Source organism: Nuphar pumila, chromosome 16 (assembly GCF_984573655.1).
Source record: "Nuphar pumila chromosome 16, dmNupPumi1.hap1.1, whole genome shotgun sequence".
Taxonomy (NCBI): domain Eukaryota; kingdom Viridiplantae; phylum Streptophyta; class Magnoliopsida; order Nymphaeales; family Nymphaeaceae; genus Nuphar; species Nuphar pumila.
In genome coordinates, this window is record NC_143264.1 from 84,304,722 (window position 1) to 84,327,908 (window position 23,187).

General features: G+C 39.3%; 1 protein-coding gene across 1 annotated transcript; it reads right to left on the bottom strand.

Moving 5' to 3' along the window:
- Positions 1-115: 115 nt before the first annotated feature.
- Positions 116-23,125, bottom strand: LOC149813924 (serine/threonine-protein kinase D6PKL1-like). The gene is made up of 3 exons (XM_089990742.1): positions 23,024-23,125; positions 2,960-4,571; positions 116-1,182 (listed from the first exon to the last, which is right to left on the bottom strand). The coding sequence occupies exons 2-3, from the start codon at positions 4,357-4,359 to the stop codon at positions 297-299; spliced, it is 2,286 nt and encodes a 761-aa protein (XP_089846868.1). The 5' UTR covers positions 4,360-4,571; positions 23,024-23,125; the 3' UTR covers positions 116-296.
- Positions 23,126-23,187: the final 62 nt, after the last annotated feature.

The following is a 23,187-nucleotide window of genomic DNA, read 5'->3' on the forward strand; positions in this document are numbered from 1 at the left end:
CCACGTTGCCTTTCAATAATCTTTGCAAGTTATGTTCCTCAAGAGAGCACACTCATAGCCCCGAGAACTGACCAAACATCCATGGAGGAAAGAGAATTTTTCATAAGAAATGATCAAAGCGTCCTCTATTACCAACCAATTTCCATGCCTGCTCTTAGCATGTTCCCATACAATGCAACTGCCCTTTCTTGATAAATGACTACAACGACCTCTACATCCAACCAATAGCCATGCTCTACGTGACATGTGGCAACTACCAAGAGAACTGTTTAACACTGATTAATAACTAGCCCAGCTTAGAAGAACTCGAAGTCCAAGTATTTCCCTGCAGACTTCACATCTGCTCCAACTGCCCTCTTGCTACTATTACCAACCCCCACTGGGCCAGCTGCGCCAACAGCGCCAAATTTCCCGGGCAACTCTGTATCGAATGGCCTCGGAACCTCCGGTGGTGTGCTGCACCGTATCAATGCCCAGTTCACGCCTTCAAAAAATGCATGCTGTTTGATCTCCGTCGCTCCCCTTTTCACTCCTGACCGGTGCTGTGGTTCCTTAACAAGCAATCCTCGGATCAAGTCCCTGCTTGAATAACTCGTCACCGGCAAGTCTGGGAACCTGAGCTGCTGCCCAACCACATTGAAAAGTGTTGCACGGTTGCCTGATCCTTTGAATGGAGTCTTTCCATAAAGAAGCTCATGAAGGAAAATTCCAAAAGTCCACCAATCAACTGCACTTCCATGGCCCTCGCCCTTGATAATCTCAGGGGCCAAGTACTCGTGTGTTCCCACAAAGGACATAGACCGGGCAGTGGTCGGCTCTGCAACAAGTTCAGGCAATTTGGTGACCGGTTGTCCCATGTCCATTTTGGATTTTCTTTTGTTTTTCTTGTTTTTCTGAGGGAAGATACGAGGAAGCAAGCAAGCAGGCTGGATGCAGACAGATGTTGGTTCTATGCATGCAGGTTGGACACAGAATGCATTCCCACGCTTGGATGGATCAAACTCGGAGAAAGAGGAATTGATTAAGGTAGGTTTTACTGCACAGCGCAATGAGAGGTCAAAATCAGAGAGCATGATGTGGCCATCTTCCCGGACAAGGACATTTTCAGGCTTCAAGTCCCGATAAACCACCCCCAGCATATGGAGGTACTCAAGGGCCAGAAGAACCTCTGCTGCATAGAACCTATTGACAAAACCAGAAAGACTTACAACGCACATAATGACATGAAAATTAGCAGGCACATACATTGTCATGAAAATGCACACTAAAAGATACACAAAAAACTAAATGTAACATGTACACTTGAAGTGATAATTATTCAGAGTCTTCAAATAATACATGCAAAGTTCAGAAACATGGACTCTGAAAGTCTTGAGTTGAACAACTAACTGAGTCGCTGTCAGCTAAATCCAGATCAAATGGTACACACAATCTAACAATGTTTAAAAATCTAGGGATACAACTCCATGCAAAAACACTATGGATAAAAAATCTTCCGTGTGGTGATTGATGATTGTTGTGGCCCATCAGCAATTGTAGTCAGGTATGTAGCAAAATCTCACAAAGGCAAAAAAGTTTGTAATGGAAACTCCAACTCGTAGTGATTGAAGACAGGCATGGCTCATCAGCAAGCATAATTGGGTTTATTCACTTAAATCTCATTGGAAGAAAGGCAGGGAAGTTTAATGCTAAATGTTGTTAATATGAATATTATGAAAATACATGATTGACATCCAGACACTTAAAGCAACGACATAGGAGAAGCTCTGAGTTCTTTCTGATACTTGGGGCTTTTGAAGTGAACAATGATTTTGACATACTTATTTTAGCCTGAGTGGGAAATGAGACAGTATGCATAAAGGACAACAGTCACCAGATCCTTCATCTTACCAAAAGTTGGTTTGTAAACGTGCATATTTGACGCAAAAATAGGCATATTTCCTTAACGTTCATAACATAAGCCAGCCTATCCACATACACTTTAGATATTTTTTTTCATTAGGGTAAGCATTTATAATGGCTATATCTCCAAACCTCGACACTTGCATAATCTTCAAGATTACAATACAGAGGCAAACCATGCAGCTAAATGTATCCATAGAACACAGCTACTTCTGTTCTTTCCTTTTTTTTAATAGGACCTTATTTCTTGAGTTGAGAAGGAACTTAGTATTAAATCCAGACCTCATTGATGTGACCAAATATTGACAGTAAGAGAGTCAATGAAGATAGAAGTTTGACTATACTGGCTAGTTTGTGCTTTTGATTTCATATCAACTCTAACTCACTTTACTGTAATCATGAAAGTGCCCCATGTAAGCACAACAGACTATTTCCATAAGAAGATCAGATACACCGAGATGAGCTTCAAGCTTTTTTTATTCAGAATCTTGCTGTGGCACCTATGTACATGCCATCAAACTTGCAAATTTGGGCAGTTTAGGTGCTCATCCTATTTTGATAATGTCAAGTTCTGGAAGGGGAAGATGACAAACACAACCAACCATACTTGGAGCTTTTATGACAAAATAGGCCAGCTAAACAAATTTGATAGGTTGAGTTCTCGATCATTTTAATTGATAGAAAGAAGGAAAAAAAACTACATGTAACCAAGTGATGAATCACACTCTAATATAGCTTAAAACCTTAAACAGTACAATCTACAAGCACAAGACAGTCAAACTTCCAAATCACATAGGGCATTGGATCTTCATCAGCCCCTTTCATTAAGGATAACAGAGAAATGTCATAAGATCAAAACCAGCCAAATATTGCCAAAATAGTCCAGCTAATTATAGTTTGAGTTCTTGATACAAGTTGATAGTGTTCATTAATCGAAAGGTGAAGAAAAAAAATACTTGCATGTAACCAAGTGGTGATCGCAATCTAATATAGCCTAAACAATACAATCGACTGGCTTGATATAGGAATATGGCAGAACAAGTGGAAAAAGGCATACCGTGCTGCATATTCAGAAAAGTGCTTTCCTGGCTGTCTCTGACGTAAGGTATGCAGGTCGCCTCCAGGGCAGAATTCCATGACCAAGCAGGAAAACCTATCAGTCTCAAAATGTGTATATAGGGTTGGAAGGAAAGGATGATCCAATAGCTGGAGAATTTCCCTTTCTGTCTGTGCCCTTGTCAATTTCTTTCGCCTTGCAAGAGATTCCTTATCCATCACCTTCATTGCAAAGTAGCATCTGGTGCTACTCAGCTCTGATAAATAGACACTGCCAATGTCACCACAACCCAGTCTTTTGAGCAATCTAAAATGGCTCATCCCCAATATACCATCCCGAGCACGAACAGCGAGAATTGCTTTCCACCTTGGATCATTGCCTTTGTGAGGTTTATTAGCGCTGCCAGTAACATTACTCCAATTGCTATCATCACTGAGGCCACTACTGTCACTTACCCTGCTAATACTAGTTTTAGCACTCTCAAGCGAATCACCCTTGGCACTCTCACAATTCCTTTCCATGCTGAGTGTCCCATCACTTCTGTAAGCACTTGTGGAGCTGTTGACAATGCTCATGGCAGTGACAACTCCAGTACTATCTATGCTGCTGTGAGGGCTAACATTACCACTGGGTGGCAATGAAGCATCCCATATGCACTCTGTCTCCTCTGATTCAATTAGGCATTCACTCATTTGAGCAGTTTTGGCCTCCAACAAGCTTGATAGAGCAGGCGCCTGCAATTCTGCATTCTCAGAGATGGATGACAGTGGATCCATTGACCCTGCCAGTTCATCAGGCTCTTCTAGAAGGCTTTCCGCTGGAGATGGAGAGCAGGTCTCTGGTTTTATGGTCGGGATGCTTATTGAAAGATCTTCTAGAAATGGAACTTTCAATGGAACAGCTTTCATAAAGCACCTCTCATTTGCTGAATCATTCTGATCAATAGTTACATAAACAGCCTGCATTAGATCACTGTCCACAGGCTCTGGGGGGTGGCTGACTCCAGAAAAGGAGCTGGAATTACCTTCTTCACATAAATTGGATGAGTCCAAAGTTATGCATGTTTTTATTGGAGGGGCCATATCCAGTGCAGAAGATGCAGTGCTGTTCTTAATGGGATGCACTGATATCACTGGTTCCATTACAGTAACTGTTGGTTGGCAGCTTATCTTTTCTATTGTCGGGGTTGATTTAATAACTCTAGGCACAAAGGCTTCAGGACTCGATACAGAACCTTTATATTTCCATGTTTTCCCATGTACAGGAGAATCTGAATGCTGTGATCTCCATGAGTTTGAAGAATATGCAGGCAGCTTCGATACCTGGTCAACTGAAGGGGCTTGTTCCTCTGATACTAGTTTCTTTGAACAAGGAACACTGTCCATGTTAGGTCTATGCATTGAGCATTATAACCACGACATAAGATATGTTTGCACCTCTCAGAAGTCACGCTTCTTGAAGTCTGCTACAGCCTTTCGGTGACTACATGGATGGTCAAAGCTTCTTGGTGCAGTGAGCAACACATAATATCACCTTCCTACTTTCCCAATTGGCACATAATATCATCTTCCCACTTTCCCAGTCAGCATATCAAGACTGACTGCTTCTGAAACTGAAAAGACAAAGATCAACCATCATTATCAGTGACTGCTTAGGGAGACTCATGAATTCATTCATGAATACAAGAGAAACTTTAATATGCCCATTTCTTCATATATCAAAAGGAACCAACAGGTCTAACGCCATCTAATAGTAGGACTTAGATATCAAACAAAATTGACATCACACAAATTCTAATGCTAGCACTTAGAGTCCCTCTTTGATGATCATGAACTGATAATTTTACCAAATTGCTCCAAGGAAAACAAAGAAATACAATTTCATTGAAATTTTAGTTCATTAAATAACCAAAAGTCAAAACACCACCTAATTATATTAAGTGCCATAGATACAAACTCTATCACGTATCACATATACAGAATTAAAATAGACAATGCAAATTGGGATGAAAAGGAAATAGCCTGATGTGCAACCTAAAAAATTTCAATATCCAATGAAAGCAATTTCTCCCTTTCAGGCAGAACTAAAGAGCTACGCTATTCGTGACTTAACCCCAACCAACAATGCAGACATTCGTGATACATATCAATCAGGTTACATTCATGAACATTAGACAGAAGAACATGAAATCACAAACCCAACTAATCGGAATGTTATTACTTATTATTTCCAAACTTAGCAATTATATATAGGATTTGAACTGCCATATTCAATAAAAATAGAAGGAAAGAAAAAAGAACATAATTATAGCAGGAAAACAATATCCTCCTAGAACAAAGCAGAGGCCTTTTACAAGAATGTCCTCAACATTTCAGTCCCAGGCAATAGATTCCTTCAAACAACTCGCCGAGAGTCACAACTCGGCACACATCTAGACCGTATTCAAACAACCAATGCCAACTCTCAATCTCTGTTTCTGAACCTAACAGTGAGTAAAGGGTGTTCAAGCATATGGTGTTTAATTTCTGCTGATTGTGATAGAAACAGACCACGCCAATAACCATCCATTTCACCATGAGAACTCGTTAATTATCCTTAATACATCGTCTTAATAAACATAAGCAGTCCCCACATCTTTAGAAATTAAAAACTTCTAAATTTTTGAATTTCAAAGCAATCAACATGAAGATTCAGATATCACTCTGCAATCTTGAGTTCCCAAAAGCGGTCATCTGTCTGGGCATACCCGATTAGTCGGAAAAGTGGGATAAGTTGGAGCCTGCAGACATGAAGCACAATGCAAAATCACAACTTATCCCCCTTTTCCGGATAAATGAGTTTATCCAAATGCCCCGAATATTCTTTTGGGAAGAAAAATGTGCCCGATCAATTCACCACAAATTCTCCACCTTCTAGTAAAAAGTCAAGACCAACAACTACAACAACAACGACAACAATGCAAATGAATATTCTCTAAGAAAAAAAGGAAAAAAAACACAAAAAATAAAACAATAAGAAAAACTGACCAAAAGCATTTACTAGAACGTCGAAACCAGGGGTGGAGCCACGTTAAGAGGAAGGTGGTCACATGCCCACCCTGACCCACTAAACCCCCCCAAGGGGGTATGGGTCAGAGTGGGCAGTCCCACCCTGACCAGTAGAAGGCAAAGCGCAGTGCCCCATTGTCGTAGGCCCGACGGGCCTCGACTCTATACGCCCGACCCTCCCCTTTTCCAAAAATCTCTCTCTCTCTCTCTCTCTCTCTCTCTCTCTCTCTCTCTCTCTCTCTCTCTCTCTCTCTCCGCAACCCCACTATGGCCCTCTGACACTTCGGCCCTGCCCATGCGACCCCACAGCCAGGTGGCCTTACTCTCTTTCTCTTTCGATTTTGAGGCTTTGACTTACCCGCAACCTTGATTTCGCGGCTCTGCCCCAGACTGTGGCTCCCCTCTCCACGGCTCTGCCCCTGCTCGTGACCCCATAGGGCCCCCCACTCTCCCTCTCTTTATCTCTCGTGTCGCTCCCTCTGCAGCTTTGCCTTCCCCTCGAGGCCACAACCCCACCTGTGGGCCCTTCTCTCACCGCACCGCCCTTGCCCACGACCCCACAAACCACAGGCCCACAACGGTAAGTTGGGCCCTCACCTCTCTCTCTCTCTCTCTCTCTCTCTCTCTCTCTCTCTCTCTCTCTCTCTCTCTCTCTCTCTCTCTCTGGACTTCTTATGTGATCCCCACCCCCCGACGGCCTGACCCCACTGCGGCATAACCTTCCAGCACATCGCACACACCACTGCCGCAGCGCGCACGAGGTCTAATATCTCTCTCTCTTGTGTTTAGGGCATAACTGCATAACTGATTAGGTAAGAATTAGGGTTTCAATTAGCATTTAGGTTTATGATTTTTTGTGTTGCTTTCCCCAATTAACATTTATATTTTTAATTAGATAAATATTAATTAGTTATTTTTATATTTTTTAATCAACATTATACATGATCTACATGCTTGATTTTAGTTAGAAATTTGGGGTTTTTTGTTTCAATTAGTTTATGTAGGAAAACTATGAATGATGTTTGCTAGGATGGAGGTTTTCATCTAGTTTTTTTTTTAAATAGCATAAATATTTCATTAGGTTTTGGAGTTTTTTGTGTTTGTTTTAATAACATTTAGATTTTTTTTTAAATAAGATGAATATTTAATTTAGGTATTTTTGTGTTTTTTAATTAACATTAAACATGAATCTATATGCTTGAATAACATAAGTGCATAATTGATGATAGCATTTAGGTTTAGGGATTTTTGGTTTTTTTTTTCAATTGGCATTTAGGTTTTTAATGAGATGAATATTAATTAGTTATTTTTTTATTTTTTAAATCAACGTTATACATGATCCACATGCTTGATTTTAGTTAAAAAAAATGGGGGTTTTGTTATTTTTTGTTTCAATTAGTTTATATATGAAAACTATGAATGAAGTTTGCTAGGATTGAGGCTTTCATTTAGTTTTTTTTAAAATAGCATGAATATTTAATTAGGTTTTAGAGTTTGTTGTATTTTTTTTAATAGTATTTAGATTTTTATTTTGTTTTTAAATAAGATGAATATTTAATTTAGATATTTTTGTATTTTTTAATTAACATTAAACGTGATTCTACATACTTGAATATCATATAAGTGCATAATTGATTATATAAGAATTAGGTACTTGAATATCATATAAATGCACGAATTTAGATATTTTTGTGTTTTTTTAGCTATGAATATTATCAAGACTCGATTACATATCGGATGGGAGATAAATGGCTAAATGATGCTTTGGTTACCTACATCGAGAAGGACATATTTGATACCATTAACAATGAATCAATTAACTATTTGATGTTAAATATGTTTTTGAGTGGCTTGTACTTTTCTAATTATTTATAAAACATTTATGATGTCCTTTGTAGATTTTTTTGAAAATTAATTAAATAATTACTATTTATTTGTAGGATGTTTGTGTTTATTTGTCACATCTTGCTGAATGCATTTCAAAATCAAAACTTGAGCTTAGTCACGCTGCAATATTCATGGAAGGTACTTTCTTTGGTCTTTATATCAAACAAAGCTAAATATTGAAGTATCCATCATGTTATTATGATACTCAGCAACAAGTTCTTAAATTTATATTTTTGAATGAATTCATGGGAAGGTTATGAAGTCACACAGTACTTTTGATCTATAAATGCATTGTGTTCTTCTCATTTTCTGTATTTGATTATGTATTTGAATGAATTTATGAGCAAATACCAGTGTCACGGGCTTACTTTTTTCAATAAGCCAGTGTGGCGCGATAGTCCTTCCTTATCGCTGCAAGCCTTTCTATCGCTCTATCACGGGCATAGAATGCTTCGCAAACCCGCGACGCGCCAAGCTGCCCAAGCTAGCCAACCTAACGGCCAAAGGCCACGTACCAACATCTTTCCATGTGCTGAATCATTTTCATTGGCCCTGCGCAAGCTGCCTAGCGGAAGCTGATAAAGCACATTTTCAAATGCGCATTCTATGTAGTCCATGCCACTTAGTGCATAACTGTCACATACCAGCTATCACTTTCGAAAGAGGCACAAACGTGCCGTGGAGCTTATTAAAACTCCACGCGCACGACACAACAAAACCTCAACACCGAAGAAACAAGACCTTGTGGCCCCCAGTCCGAAGACCAGTTGTGTTAAAATATATATATATATATATATATATATATATATATATATATATATACATATACTTATATATATATACATTCATATATATATAAGTATATGTATACATATATGTATGTATATACATATTATATTGAAATACCCGATAGGGGTATTATTGTAATTCTGTCAATGTACTTTTCTTTTTACCTTTTTTTCTTTTTTCCTTTTTTGCTTTTTACTTTTTTACCTTTTTATTTTTCTCTTTAGGATGACCACAAGGGGCCCCACTCTTGTAGTCGTTGGGGCCCCAACGGTCAGATTTCTGACCGTTGGAGCTCCCAACGACTACAAGGGAGCCCCCTTGTAGTCTCTTCTTTAGTGCCTCCCTCCTCTATAAATAGAGGAGGTGCTCTCCTTCTTATGTATGGGTTTTATACCCCTCTCTCTTCTCTTCTTCAATAATATCCAACTTATGACTTTAAGTCATTTCCATATTTGAGAGTTTTGTGTGTGCACATTCGGTATTTGTGTTCTTGGCTTTAGTGGTCACTCTTTAAGAGTGACATTTGCTCTATTGGTGCTTCCGCCTCTTTTCATTACATGGTATCAGAGCTCGGTTGGTGATTGGGCTTCTCTTTGTCATCTTGGAAAGCGTGCATCTCAAAGTTTTTTGAAGAAAGGAAGAATATTTGGTGCCGATGGAACGTGACTCTAAAGTGGAGCTTTCTTTCAAGCTAAATGGGTCCAACTATCTCATGTGGGCCTCCGCTATGGAAAATCATTTAAGAGGTAAGAAACTTTGGGGCTTTGTTATGGGAACTACTCCCGAACCCTCTCTTGTTCTTACCAAAATTGAAAATGAAGTTGAAAAGGCTTTAGATGGAGATGAACGCATCAAAGCCATTAATGAACATCAATCCAAAATCGAGGATTGGGAAAGTAACCATGCCAAAATTTTGGCATGGTTTATGAACAATGTAGATCTTAAAAATTGTGCTAATATTGCCAAATTTAGAAGGGCCAATGAGGCTTGGTTTTTCCTTAAGGGTATGTATACCCAAAAGGATCTTGCTCGACAATTTTTTTGTCAAGAGAAAATCCGTTCTACCAAACAAATGGACATGAGTGTCCGGGACTACTTTAGCTCTCTAACCCCCCTTTGGGATGAGCTTGCTCTTCTTGAGCCTAAATGGGTTGCTCCACAAGATATTGAGCTAAGAAGGGAACAAATTGAAAAGGAGCACTTTTTTCAATTTCTTCATGGTCTTCGCCCGGAATTTGAACAAGTAAGGGCATCTCTTCTCCATAGAAGCAAAGCCCTACCTATTGAAGATGCCCTTGCCGAGATATGTCAAGAAGAAACTCGACTTGGTTTGAGTATTAAGAATGATGATGTTTTGGCCGTTACTAGGCCCGGATCAAATGTTAAAGCATATAGACCTCCCCACTTTAACAAAAATAACTATGGATCTAGAAAGGGGATTATATGCCATTATTGTAATGAACCGGGACACATAAGACCGGTTTGCCCAAAGCTTAAAGGAAAAGTTGCCGCGGTTGGAGAAGATTCTCCAAAGAAGGAAGAAAGCACCAAAGAAGGAGATATCAAAGAAACTCTAAATCACATCTCCGAAGTTCTCCAACATCTCCTCAAGGCTTCTCCTTCAACATCCGGGGCCGCCATTGCCTACTCTTCATCTCCTCCAGGTATGTGGATACTAGACTCCGGTGCTTCTTTTCATATGACATCTCATAAAAATTCCCTTTCAAATATTTTTTCCGAACCTATATCTTCTTGTGTTTCAACGGCCGATGGTACATCTTTAAAAATTGAAAGTATTGGATCACTTGATTTTAAAAACTTTTTTGTTCCTAAAGTAAGAATCGTTCCTAAAATAAATTTAAACCTTTTTTCCGTATCTCAAATCACCGATCATGGATGCCAAGTCTCTTTCTCACCTAAGGATTGCACCGTGCAGGATCTCCAGTCAGGGAAGCTGATTGGGCAAGGCCATAGAAGGGGTGACCTCTACTTTATGGATTTTTTGACTCTTCCATCTAAGCCATCGTGCAATCTTGTAAAAGACAAAAGTATTGGAATATGGCATGAGAGACTTGGCCATCCAAATTTTGTAAAAATGTCTCTTTTTCCGTTTTTGAACAATACTTGTAAAGACAATCACATGACTTGTAAAGATTGCATTTTTGGGAAATCTAAAGCTATTCCATTTCCACAAAGAAGTTACTTTACCACTCGGCCATTTGAACTTATTCATTCCGATGTGTGGGGACCTTCCCCTATTTTATCTAAAGGTGGTTTTTCGTATTACGTGGTATTTATTGATGATTTTACTCGATTCACATGGATTTACTTCCTAAGTCGTAAATCCGAAGTTTTTTCCTTCTTTAAAGAATTTCATGCGATGGTCAAAAACCAATTCTTGGGTAATCTATCTATTCTTAGATCCGATTCGGGAGGCGAATATATGTCCAATGATTTTCAAACCTATTTGAAAGAAAATGGAATTTTTCACCAACGTTCTTGTCCCAACACTCCGCAACAAAATGGCCTTGCGGAAAGAAAGCATAGGCACATAATAGAGACTACAAGAACGTTATTAATCTCAAGAAACATTCCAAAATCTTTTTGGGCCGAAGCGGTTCTAACCTCTACATATCTTATCAATAGAACTCCTTCGTCCTCTTTGAAAAATCTTTCTCCATTTGAAAAACTTTACAATATGTCTCCCGATTATAAAAGACTAAGAATTTTTGGATGTAAATGTTTTGTTTTAACCCACAAGAATGATAAACTTTCCCCTAGGGCTATTGAATGCATTTTTTTGGGATATGGCGAAAAACAAAAAGGATATCGATGTTTTGACATACTTAAAAACAAGCTTTATATCTCTAAAGATGTCACATTCCTTGAAGAGGAAAATGGTTTTTCGCACCAACCAAATGAAAATATTGATTATTCATTCTTATTTGACTTATTGCCCAAAGAAGATCATATTGATCCTAATGAATCCTTTAGTGAAGAACTTGTTGAACATCCAAGCGATGATCAAAACCTAGAAGAAAATGTTTCAAGGCAAATTCAGGTCTACTCTAGAAGGAATGAAAGGAATCCTCCTTGTGCCCTTGAAAGATTTTCCCAAAATGAGTCCATCGAAGAGACTTCTCAAAGAAGGTCAAATAGGATTTCTAAAATACCAAATAGATTTGTTTCTTATGATTCTTTTTCGCCTAATTTTCGAGCATGTCTACTTGCTCTTCATTCTTTTCATGAACCATCTCATTACAATGATGCTAAGCAATATGCTCATTGGAATGATGCTATGCAACTTGAACTTAATGCTCTTAAAAAGGCACAAACTTGGGAAATCATTGATCCTCCCAATGGCAAGAAACCCATTGGATGTAGATGGGTTTTTAAAGTGAAAACTAAGAGTGATGGTTCATTGGAAAGATATAAGGCTAGGTTGGTAGCCAAGGGATATGCTCAAGAGTATGGGGTAGATTATGATGAAACCTTTGCCCCCGTTGCTCGAATGACTAGTGTTCGAGCTCTTATTGCTATAGCCGCAGTTAAAAAATGGCCCATCTTTCAACTAGATGTCAAAAATGCCTTTTTAAATGGTAATTTAAATGAAGAAGTGTATATGGAACCGCCTCCAGGTATGGATTTAAATGGAAAAATTTTGAAATTAAAAAAGGCCTTATATGGTCTTAAGCAAGCCCCTAAAGCTTGGTATGATAGGTTTAGTAACGTGTTAATAAATTTAGGTTTTTCTTCTTGTTATACTGACACTGCTCTTTTTGTTAAAAGGACAGGTGACTCCATTATTATGCTTCTGCTGTATGTTGATGATATGATCATTACTGGGAATGACAAAAAGGGAGTAAATAATGTAAAGTCTATGTTAAAAGAAACTTTTGATATGTCTGACCTTGGTTATTTGAGATATTTTTTAGGGATTGAAGTGGCTTATTCCCCGCGAGGATACATCTTATCTCAGATGAAATTAGCTGCAGAAATTTGTGCCAAATCAGGAATATCTGATGAAAAGAAAGTTGAGACCCCTGAAGTCATTAATGCAAAACTGAGACTTGAAGATGGAGTTCTTCTTGAGGATCCAACCCCCTACCGTCAATTAATCGGATCTCTCACCTATCTATCCATCACACGTCCAGACATCGCTCATGCGGTTCATGCAGTAAGCCAGTTTCAGCATGCACCTACTTCAGTTCATATGGCAGCTGTATTGAGAATTGTCAGATATATCAAAAATACTATATCCAAGGGACTCTTCTTATCCTCTTCCTCCTCTCTTGACTTAACTGCTTTTACTGATGCTGACTGGGGAGGAAATCCCAATGATCGTATCTCAATAACGGGTCTTTGTATTTTTTTAGGTGAATCCCTCATTTCGTGGAGATGCAAGAAGCAGCAGAAGGTTTCACTGTCATCCACTGAAGCTGAATATCGGGCCATGGCAATGACAACTATGGAAATCGTATGGCTCAGAAGTCTCCTTGCTGATATGGGCGTCCCCATTTCTACTCCCACCAAGCTCTGCTGTGACAACAAAAGTGCGATTTACATTGCTAGTAATCACACCTTTCATGAGCGGACCAAGCATATTGAAATGGATTGCCATTATGTTCGAGACGAATACCTCAGAGGGACTATCTCATTACCATATGTTACTTCAGAGCATCAACTAGCTGACTTCTTCACCAAGGCGCTCCCAACTCCACGATTCATGTTTCTCCTTAGCAAACTTTCGGTCTTCTCCCCGTAAAGTTTGAGGGGGCGTGTTAAAATATATATATATATATATATATATATATATATATATACATATACTTATATATATATACATTCATATATATATAAGTATATGTATACATATATGTATGTATATACATATTATATTGAAATACCCGATAGGGGTATTATTGTAATTCTGTCAATGTACTTTTCTTTTTACCTTTTTTTCTTTTTTCCTTTTTTGCTTTTTACTTTTTTACCTTTTTATTTTTCTCTTTAGGATGACCACAAGGGGCCCCACTCTTGTAGTCGTTGGGGCCCCAACGGTCAGATTTCTGACCGTTGGAGCTCCCAACGACTACAAGGGAGCCCCCTTGTAGTCTCTTCTTTAGTGCCTCCCTCCTCTATAAATAGAGGAGGTGCTCTCCTTCTTATGTATGGGTTTTATACCCCTCTCTCTTCTCTTCTTCAATAATATCCAACTTATGACTTTAAGTCATTTCCATATTTGAGAGTTTTGTGTGTGCACATTCGGTATTTGTGTTCTTGGCTTTAGTGGTCACTCTTTAAGAGTGACATTTGCTCTATTGGTGCTTCCGCCTCTTTTCATTACACAGTTGATGATTGAACACCATAGCGAAGAGCACCACCCAGACTCATTCGCCGACGCCTAGGCATTCACTCGCCTAGCCCCGAGTCACCATACTCGGTTGGAACCACCTAAGGTGATTCATGAGGGAATTAGCCCTAACCCACACGCACCCCCGTGTGTCCAACCGCTACGCGTGAAACATCTCTTGCAAGCCGAGAGGTCCTTAACCAAATCTCCAAAGACAATATCCTTTGATCCGCTGACACTGCTTAACCAAACAACGTTCCACGTCTGTGCCACCACAAAGCGATGCACTAACGACGATACTGATGCCCATCGCATGTCGTGCTACCATCGCACGCCTCCAATCAAGCGAATGCATATCGCGTGTTCCTACACTCGATGCATTTTCTACTCAGTAGAGCTCTGTACTGCACATACCCTATTCCAAAAGATCGGCCCGAGACATTCTCCCCCACGCAAAACCATTGTCGTCCTCGACAATACTGGTATAGGTAAGAACACAGTCTTCAATGATATGCCAGTTTCCTTACTTATCTTTGATTTACTCTTTTTCTTCAGCCTACTCAACTTGTTCTGGTTTACATCCACCATCACCACAACCTTTAACACGTCAAGTCTCATACCCTTAACGCATCTCCGACCACTTAGACAGCGAGCGGTCTTCAGATTTATCAACATCGAGCATTTTCTGCTCGTGAGACTCCAGTGCGGTTTCATACACAAGCAGGTCATCCTCGCCCGCACAACAAACTTATCATCTTTATGCTCATGGCTAGGGTGCCTTCCAACCTCAACAAGGGCAATTTCAAGCCCTTCATGGTCTTCGTAGAGAAAGACGACCACCAATGCGTGTCATAGGGATATCAACTCCCTTAAGCACCAACTTGCAATTTTTCAATGGTCCAAACTAGTCCTCAAGTGAGGGACGCCTTCTTGCGTATCACCCCAAAGTGGTCCTTCAAAGCGTCTTCCTGGGCACTCGTCCTTACATGGGCACCTTTGGCCCAATGCTGCAACTCTCCTCCTGAAGCCAACACGTTGTAACTCTCTCTAAGAGTCAGTAAAACATTTTCGTAGAAACCGACGAGCCACGAACAATAACTTTTTCTGTAAACACAATCCATTGACGATCTGCCAACTCAAGGGACAAAAACAATGAGCATTCTGCTCAACGTGGGTAGTCCGCTAACCTACAATCTTGGGAGATAATCTAAAAGTTTAGTTAAGTCTCCCATACCCAAAGGTACAAATCTATTCAGCCGAATCGAACGTGCATTCTTTGCATGCACAAGACAAACGTCACGCTCCACCTGTAAGCCTAACGCATAACTGGTAGGAATCTTTTGACTTATCTATGTTCCCTTAGCCAACTGGACAACAACTTTACACTTATGCTTATCATCGACAAGATGTCCCATACCATCCTGCCAACATCTTGCTTCTGTGCTCGGTCAACCACACTTCAGCTGCGAAAATTTGTGTAACCAAGATAAACCATCATTGTCCTCTTCAGTGTCACACACAACGAACAACAAGGTCTCCATGAATCTTTCTGTTCTGATACCAATTTGTCACGATCTTACTTTTTTCAATAAGCCAGTGCGGCACGACGGTCATTCTTTACCGCCGCAAGCCTTTCTATTGTTCTATCGCTGGCATAGAATGCTTCGCAAACCTGCGATACGCCAAGCTGCCCAAGTTGGCCAGCCTAACGGCCAAAGGCCGCGTACCAACACCTTTCCATGTGCTGAATCATTTTCATTGGCCCTGCGCACCACCCCGTGCGCAACTGCCTAGCGGAAGCTGATTAGGCGCATTTTCAAATGCACATTCCATGTCACTTAGTGCATAACCATCTCATACCAGCTATCACTTTCGAAAGAGTCACAAACTTTACCTTAGCCTTGCGTGCCATGGAGCGTATTGCAACTCTATGTGCACGACACAGCAAAACCTCATCACCGAAGGAACAAGACCTTGCGGTCCTGTAATATCGCGTATTTTCGTACTTAGTCATTTTATGAGATTTTCGAAAATTTGGCAAAGGCTAGGAGAAAAATCGTTTGAGGCTCGATTTTTAGACTGATGACTATGAGTCTGGGCTTGACCCAGGTCTCATCGACAAGGTCGAGGCGAGCCAATCTAAGCGTGAGAAAGAGTTTTAATTTTTACCTTTAAATTCAAGTGAAATTCAGGTTATTTTCGAGCAAAATTCGAAATTTGATATTCATGTAATATGTCGTTGAATGTGTCTTGAAATTCTAAGCGCAACAATATTTTATTTTCCTTGATTCGGGCTACGGTTGGCCCGAAAATTGCATTTTTTCAAAAAATTGAGAAGTTTGTTTAACTGGATCCGGATTTGGATCGGATTGAATCCAATAGATTTGATCCAAATTAATATGGATCTAGACTCTAACCAAGACTCATATTAATCTGTATTTGGTCCAGTCCAAAATCTATTTGGGTTTTTTGAGTTGGATTTGGATCTTGGATCCGGATTCAAATTCAAATCCAAGCACAATATTTTTATAGCTTTAAATTCAATAAAAGCTTTAATTTGGAGTTTAACAAGGTTAAGAAGCCTTCTGGGTTAATTTGGCTATTTTTGAAAGCATTTAGATAATTTTTAATTAATTAATATTTAATAATTAATTAATTATATTAATTCCGAATTTTATTTTAAGGCCGAGTAGGACTTCTTAAAAGAGTCCTTATTTTTACTTAAGAGAGGTTAAGAGAGAGTTTTAAAAGAATTGAAAAGTTAAAAAAATACCACATGTGAAAAAAGTCAACAGGAAAAGTTTTTAAAAATTTGGAAACTAGGGAAGAGTTCTCATATTGGAGACTCCCTTTAGAAAGGGCTGGAGAAGGGGGGGCGTCACCCCCTCTCCCTTACTTTATATCAAAAAGGGAGGGGGGGGGGGAAGGAAAGAGAGAAAAGAGAAAGAGAAAGAGAAGAAGGAGAAGGAGCTCAAGTCTCCAACCGTCCGATATTTCCTACCATTGGTTTTGGTTCTTTTTCTCAATTCTTACAAAGGTACGGGTCTCCTCTTTTGAAATGAGTGAAAAATCGATTACCGTTTCGATTCTCATGCTATACCTTGGTAGAAGAGTAAATCTATGAGGTCACTCTAAAATACACGGAAGAGAATCCATGGATCCTCTTCCATGTATGCGGTTTTTTTTTTTTCATCCTTTCAAAACTAAAATTTTGTACATAGTTATTTTTAGGTTAAAACAGAATTTATTTCATGACAAGAGATAGTTATTTATGTGTATACGTACTAATATTGTGATGTATGAAATCGCAAATGAAAGCCATGGTGTATGCATATATTGTTCGGAAAACGTGTAAGTAAATGCATGCTGATTAAAATCTTTGAACGAGTATGCTTGGTCGAATAAGTATTCACACAGAGATTTAAGATTTATGTTGTTTTCCTTCGGACACGCCTTTGGTTGGATTCATTTATGATCATACATGAAAGTAATCATGCTCAAACATGCATATCTGGGTAATGAAAACATGCATAGTTTTACAGAAGTAGGAAATTGGGTCATTAATGGACCCTTTCACTCTGTTTTGGACCTCGACCTGTCAATGGCTCGGTTGGACAGAGTCCAGCCGGCCTGACAAGGCCTGCTAAGCCACAGGGGCTCAGTCGAACCGGCTCAGGTAAAAATACAAAACAAAAAAAAAGTTTTTTTTTCTGGGTTCCGGGCTGTCAGCCAGGCCCCGACAGTACATACACAAGCCCGTGTTGGGCCTGTGAACAGGCTGTCAGGCCCAGCCGATGGACTCGACTGGGCTGGCAGGGACTGGCCAGCTGGACTGGGGCAGGCCTGTCTGTCCACTGTCAGGCCCGGCCAGGGTCTGCCCAGACCAGACCCAGCCGATCCTGGTCGGCTGGGTCTGTTTGAGACCCCAGCCGACTAGGTCGACCGGGTATAAACCTTTCAAAAAAAAAGGAGAAAGTAAATAATATATTTTTATACAGATATAAGTATATATATATATATGGGTATATGTTTTAAAGCCTGGGTGTGACCCCCCTTTTTGAAAAGAAAAAAATAAGAAAACATATATATATATATATAAAAATTAAACACAGTGGGTGTGCAGGACTATTTTATAAAAAAAAAAAAGAGAGAGTCCTTTTGCAGACTCTGTGTTGGCCTAAATCTGGAATTTTAAGTTAGCAGGCATGTTAACTTCCGGATTGGGTTACTGTATGTAATTCTGTATGTATGAAATATATTTCTGGCAGCAAAACATGGTGATGCCTTAACTTTTGTTGGAATCACGAGGTAGCTGCATTGTGTAATTTCCCTTATGCAGTAATTTACTCAAAATTTGTTCCTTGGAGTTCGAAATTGATGATTTCTTTCTCCAGAAGATGTAATGTCATATGCTTATATGCACTGCTGTTCTTGTTAGTGCAGTATAACTTAAACTATCTTTTTGTGTGGAGTGTGTAATATGCTCAACATGAGCTTCCGTGAGGATGCGTTCTCATGCTTGCTTGATAAATGAAAACATGTGAATGACATGAATCCATGGACATATGCATATGAATGTTTAGTTATGCTCATTGTTAAAGTGGCTTATATGAATGTGCATTGGAATAGCATGCAATTGACTTGAATATGTGCATAAAACGAAAGCGTGCACTTGTTACTATCATATGAATTGAATATAAACATGCTTCTAAATATTCTTGTCTCATAAGCATAGTTGAAATTTGCATATATGAATGTGCATTTAGAAAGCATGTGATTATTTCATTATGGCGTGTTGTTATGTTTTTTGCATATGGTGCATCGATGATCAAATGAATCAACGCAGGCGTGAAGAGCCTCGACCTTTGGTTTGCTCCTCTTTATTTATTTTAAATGCATCGCAAAAATCACATTAATATTTTGCACTGTTCTATGCTTTTTCGCGGGCGGTGGCCCCGTGATGGTTCTCGCAGGGGAATATACGAGTTATTACCTTTGTTTTCATGCTAAATTGCAAATTAAAGAAATGAGATAATAATAATCAAATAAAGATAAAAAAAACAATATAATACACGTTCTGAGATCTCTCAGCGTTATAATGAGAATCTTAAAGTTTCGGTTTTGGGAGACCACGAGGATACAAAAACTCCGTATGCATTATTGTTTACCCCTAAACCCAATATTCAAGTTCTTTCTCCTGATCACGGTTTTAAGGAGAGTTTGCCACTTTGTTTGGGGGTGGTGTGTATATACAGTTGTTGTTTTGGTATACCAAGAAAAGTGACACTTCTAGATGAGTGGTCCCTGGTGTCCCCGACATTATATGGTTGATCTAATGTTCCGAAAGCTGTTTCGGTCGAGGGCTAAGTTTGGAACCCAATAATAAAATACAAATTGTGTGTTAAGCTACCCTGGGAACCAAACTTGACCTCAGAGATTTTACCTGTTTCGTGTATCCGCGGGCAACGGTAATTAAAAATAGGAATTTAAATTGTGTGCATTTAATAGGGACATGCATATGAAAAAAAAACTATAATGAAAGATAATAATTTACTCATGCATTGCACTAAAATCATGCATATTCCTGTTATACATTAGATTATGCATATTTACTCATTCCCTTAATTGTAAAATGTTGGTGGATGCATGATGTTTGATTACTAATGCATGTTAAATGTCATGGTTACTTAAATTGTGATCTTTGTTATTTATTAAATATTCTCTCATGCTTAATAATCGTTCTCGATTACATGAATGCTTAATTAAATTATGTATTTGTCATAATTGCATTCCTCTAAGTTATTGCATGAATTCCTATCTGTATTCTTTATGTTCATTTGATTCATTAGAGAGATTCGTACGCAAAATTTCTCGATTTTCTGACACCCTACTTTGTTGTTTTACACAGCCGCAGGGGATCAGTGAAGTGACTCGCTTCTTGGAGAGCTACGAGTGCTACACGTTTGCTAGACAACTTCACAGAGGGACAGTGTGACTTTACTTTTCTTTACTTTTTATTTACATTTAATTGTCTATGCACTCTGATTTCTAATGCAATTGTCTTATAACTATTATCTCTTAATTAATAAAAATTTGGTTTGTTATGGTTTAATGATAAGTGTAAGAACCCTTTGGTTGGTTGAGTTATCCAATGGTGAGTAGAACTGTAAAGGCCTCGGGTCTCTGAAAATATTTTCGCAAGGGTTAAATAAAAATCTGCGTTTTTAAGGGATATGAGTTGGGGTTGTTACATGCCCCCAGTCTGAAGACCAGTTGATGATTGAACACTATAGCGAAGAGCACCACCCAGACTCATTCGTCGGCACCTAGGCATTCACTCGCCTAGCCCTGAGTCACCATACTCGGTTGGAACCACCTAAGGTGATTCTTGAGGGAATTAGCCCTAACCACACGCACCCTGTGCGTCCGACCGCTAGGCGTGGGACATCTCTTGCATGCAACATCCTTTGATCCGCTGACACTGCTTAACCAAACAACGTTCAACGTCTGTTCCGCCACACAGCGATGCACTAATGACGATATTGATGCCTATCACATGCCATGCTACCACCGCACGTCACCGATTAAGCAAACGCATACCGCGCGTTCCTACACTCGATGCATTTTCCACTCAGTAGAGCTCTGCACTGCACATACCCCATTCCGAAGGATCGGCCCAAGAAAACCAGATTTATGAGTTTAAATGTTAGAAGGAAATTTATGAGCTGGGAATAAATTTACATTTTTAAATAAATTCATGGGCAAGTTATGAAGTTACATATTTGAATGTTTGATGAGTAGGTTAAAATGTATTTGAATGAATTTATGAATGTTGAAAGCAAGACCCCAAGTTATAATGGGTTTTATAAATACACATTTTGCATGTGTATATAAAGGATATATGTTTGTGTTTGAATGTTTAATGGGCACATTAGCATGTATTTGAATGAATTTACGTTTGTGTTTAAATGTTAGAAGGAATTTATGTTTGTATTTGAATAGTATATGTTTGTATTTAAATGTTTAAAGGAATTTATGAGCAAAGAATAAATTTATATTTTTTTAATGAATTCATATGAAAGTTATGAAGTTACATGTTTGAATGTTTGATGGGCAAGTTAAAATGTGTTTTAATAAATTTATGAATGTTGATCGTATGAAATGCTGGGCGACATTAGCAGTAGCCAAAACTATTAATCTCGCCCCCCCTCTACTGTAGCTCAATTCAAGCGACCCAACCAGTACATGATTAACGGTAAGGATGGTAGTGAACCAGGGGAAAATGGGGCCCCGACCCGCCTCACCCCATTTGGACTGGGGAGGAGGGATATGAAATGGGGAATGGACTGGGGATGAAGGTTAAAATCAAAACCCGTGCGAAGATGGACTTACTCTTGGCCCTATCCTGCCCAGTCCCCAATCCTCGTTAAAGAAATTACTATTATACCCTTATACATATTATAAAATCTTATATATATATATATATATTCCTAACACTAGCATAAAAATCTTTCTCGAATATCTCCTTCCTCCTTCCTCTGACGAGCTGCGTGAGCTCCCATTTCTCTCTTCTCCTAACTCTCTTTCCTCTAATGACGGAAGAGGCAACGGTGGAAGATGGCAGCGACAAAAGGTGGCAACAATGGAAGGATTGGGGAAACGGGGCCTCACCCCACCCCATTTGGACCGGAGATGGAGGACATGAAAAGGGGAATGGACCAGGGATGGAGGTTAAAATCAAAACTCATGCGAGGATGGAGGGCAAAATTTTGAAAGGAAACGGAGGTGGAGACCTTGTCCTCCGCACCCGCCCATCCCTAATTAACGGTCCAAGCTGGTGGGTGACATTGCTAATGCCATCCAACATTTCATAGAATCTGCTCTCAAGTTAGAATGGGTTCCATGGATACTGTTAAACTACTTACATGAACTATGGTATATAATCTATAGTTGGAGACACTAGTTTAGTTGTTAGGTACTTCGATTTCTTGTTAGTACATGACTAGATGTAGCTTAGTTGTAAGCTACCACTGTGTTATTTGATTTATTTAGTGATGTTAGAAGAAATCATGTCATTTTATAGTTTTTTTTTTGTATTTAATTGACTAATAGCACATTATTTTTATATAAAATCAAAAGTTAACAAAACCCTAACGAGTCACTAAGTTGACCCGCTCGAGTTGAGAGTCACTAGTGGACCAGCCTATTCCTGAGTCACTGGGTTTTTTGAACCATCGATTCAAGCAAGGTCCCTAATTATGAATATGACAAGCTCTAGTTCCTTAATTTTTCTTTAGAACTTGCTATTATAGTTTGTTGTTATATAAACTATTTTTTTACTGTGTATTTGTTTCCACCATAGCTTAAAATGGTGGAAACCCTGCCGAAAAAAACTCTTCAACATTCCAGGTTTCCCCATCATCATCATCTTGGTCAATCTAGACGACATATCCGTAATTTTCACCAAACCGGTGAACATTTCGGTAATTTCCCTTCAGATCCAAATCGAGACTGAAAACAACTCCAACAACGAAGATCAACCTCATCACGAACCAACAACAAGATTTCCTAAAGTCCACTCCCCCGACCCTCCTCCCACAAAAAAACAGAAAATAAAAAAGAAAGTAGAAAAAGGGGGCAACGAATTTCTGGCATGCACTCAAATATCCTAAAAGTAATTCCTCAACTTACAAGAAAATCACAAAGACCAACAACCAAATCAATTAGAAAGGGGAAAGAAAAAAACAATTTCTACTAAATAAAAAAAACAATTTCTTCCCATAAAAATGATAAAACTATAACAAAAATCGCTAAAAGGTCGTAGCATTGCAGTAAAATCAGGCAAAACTCCCTTGAAAATTAACGAATCGATTTTGTGCCTCCATTAAAACCAGAAATCCAAAGGGAGATAGAGAGAAACCGTACAGAGAACAAGAGAAGGAGAGAAATAAGCAACACGAAGAGAGGGCTGAGGCGTGTGAAACGTACCACGATCCGTTCGCAAGTGAGAACCTCATCTCCCCTCGTCCACCCCTTTGTCTTTCCTCCATTACCGGCTTTACCCTGCGAACCTCCCCAGCCCGAGCTTCCCCCCGCTTCCCGACTTCCCTCTCTCTCTCTCTCTGTGTATGTGTGGGGAGACTGGAAGAGTG

What these genes read in the sequence shown, in the direction of transcription:
- LOC149813924 (XM_089990742.1), bottom strand. Translation starts at nt 4,359, where the DNA reads ATGCATAGACCTAACATGGACAGTGTTCCTTGTTCAAAGAAACTAGTA. An exon ending in TTTTCTGAATATGCAGCACG is followed by an intron (nt 1,183 to 2,959) that starts GTATGCCTTTTT and finishes TTTTGTCAATAG; the next exon opens with GTTCTATGCAGCAGAGGTTC.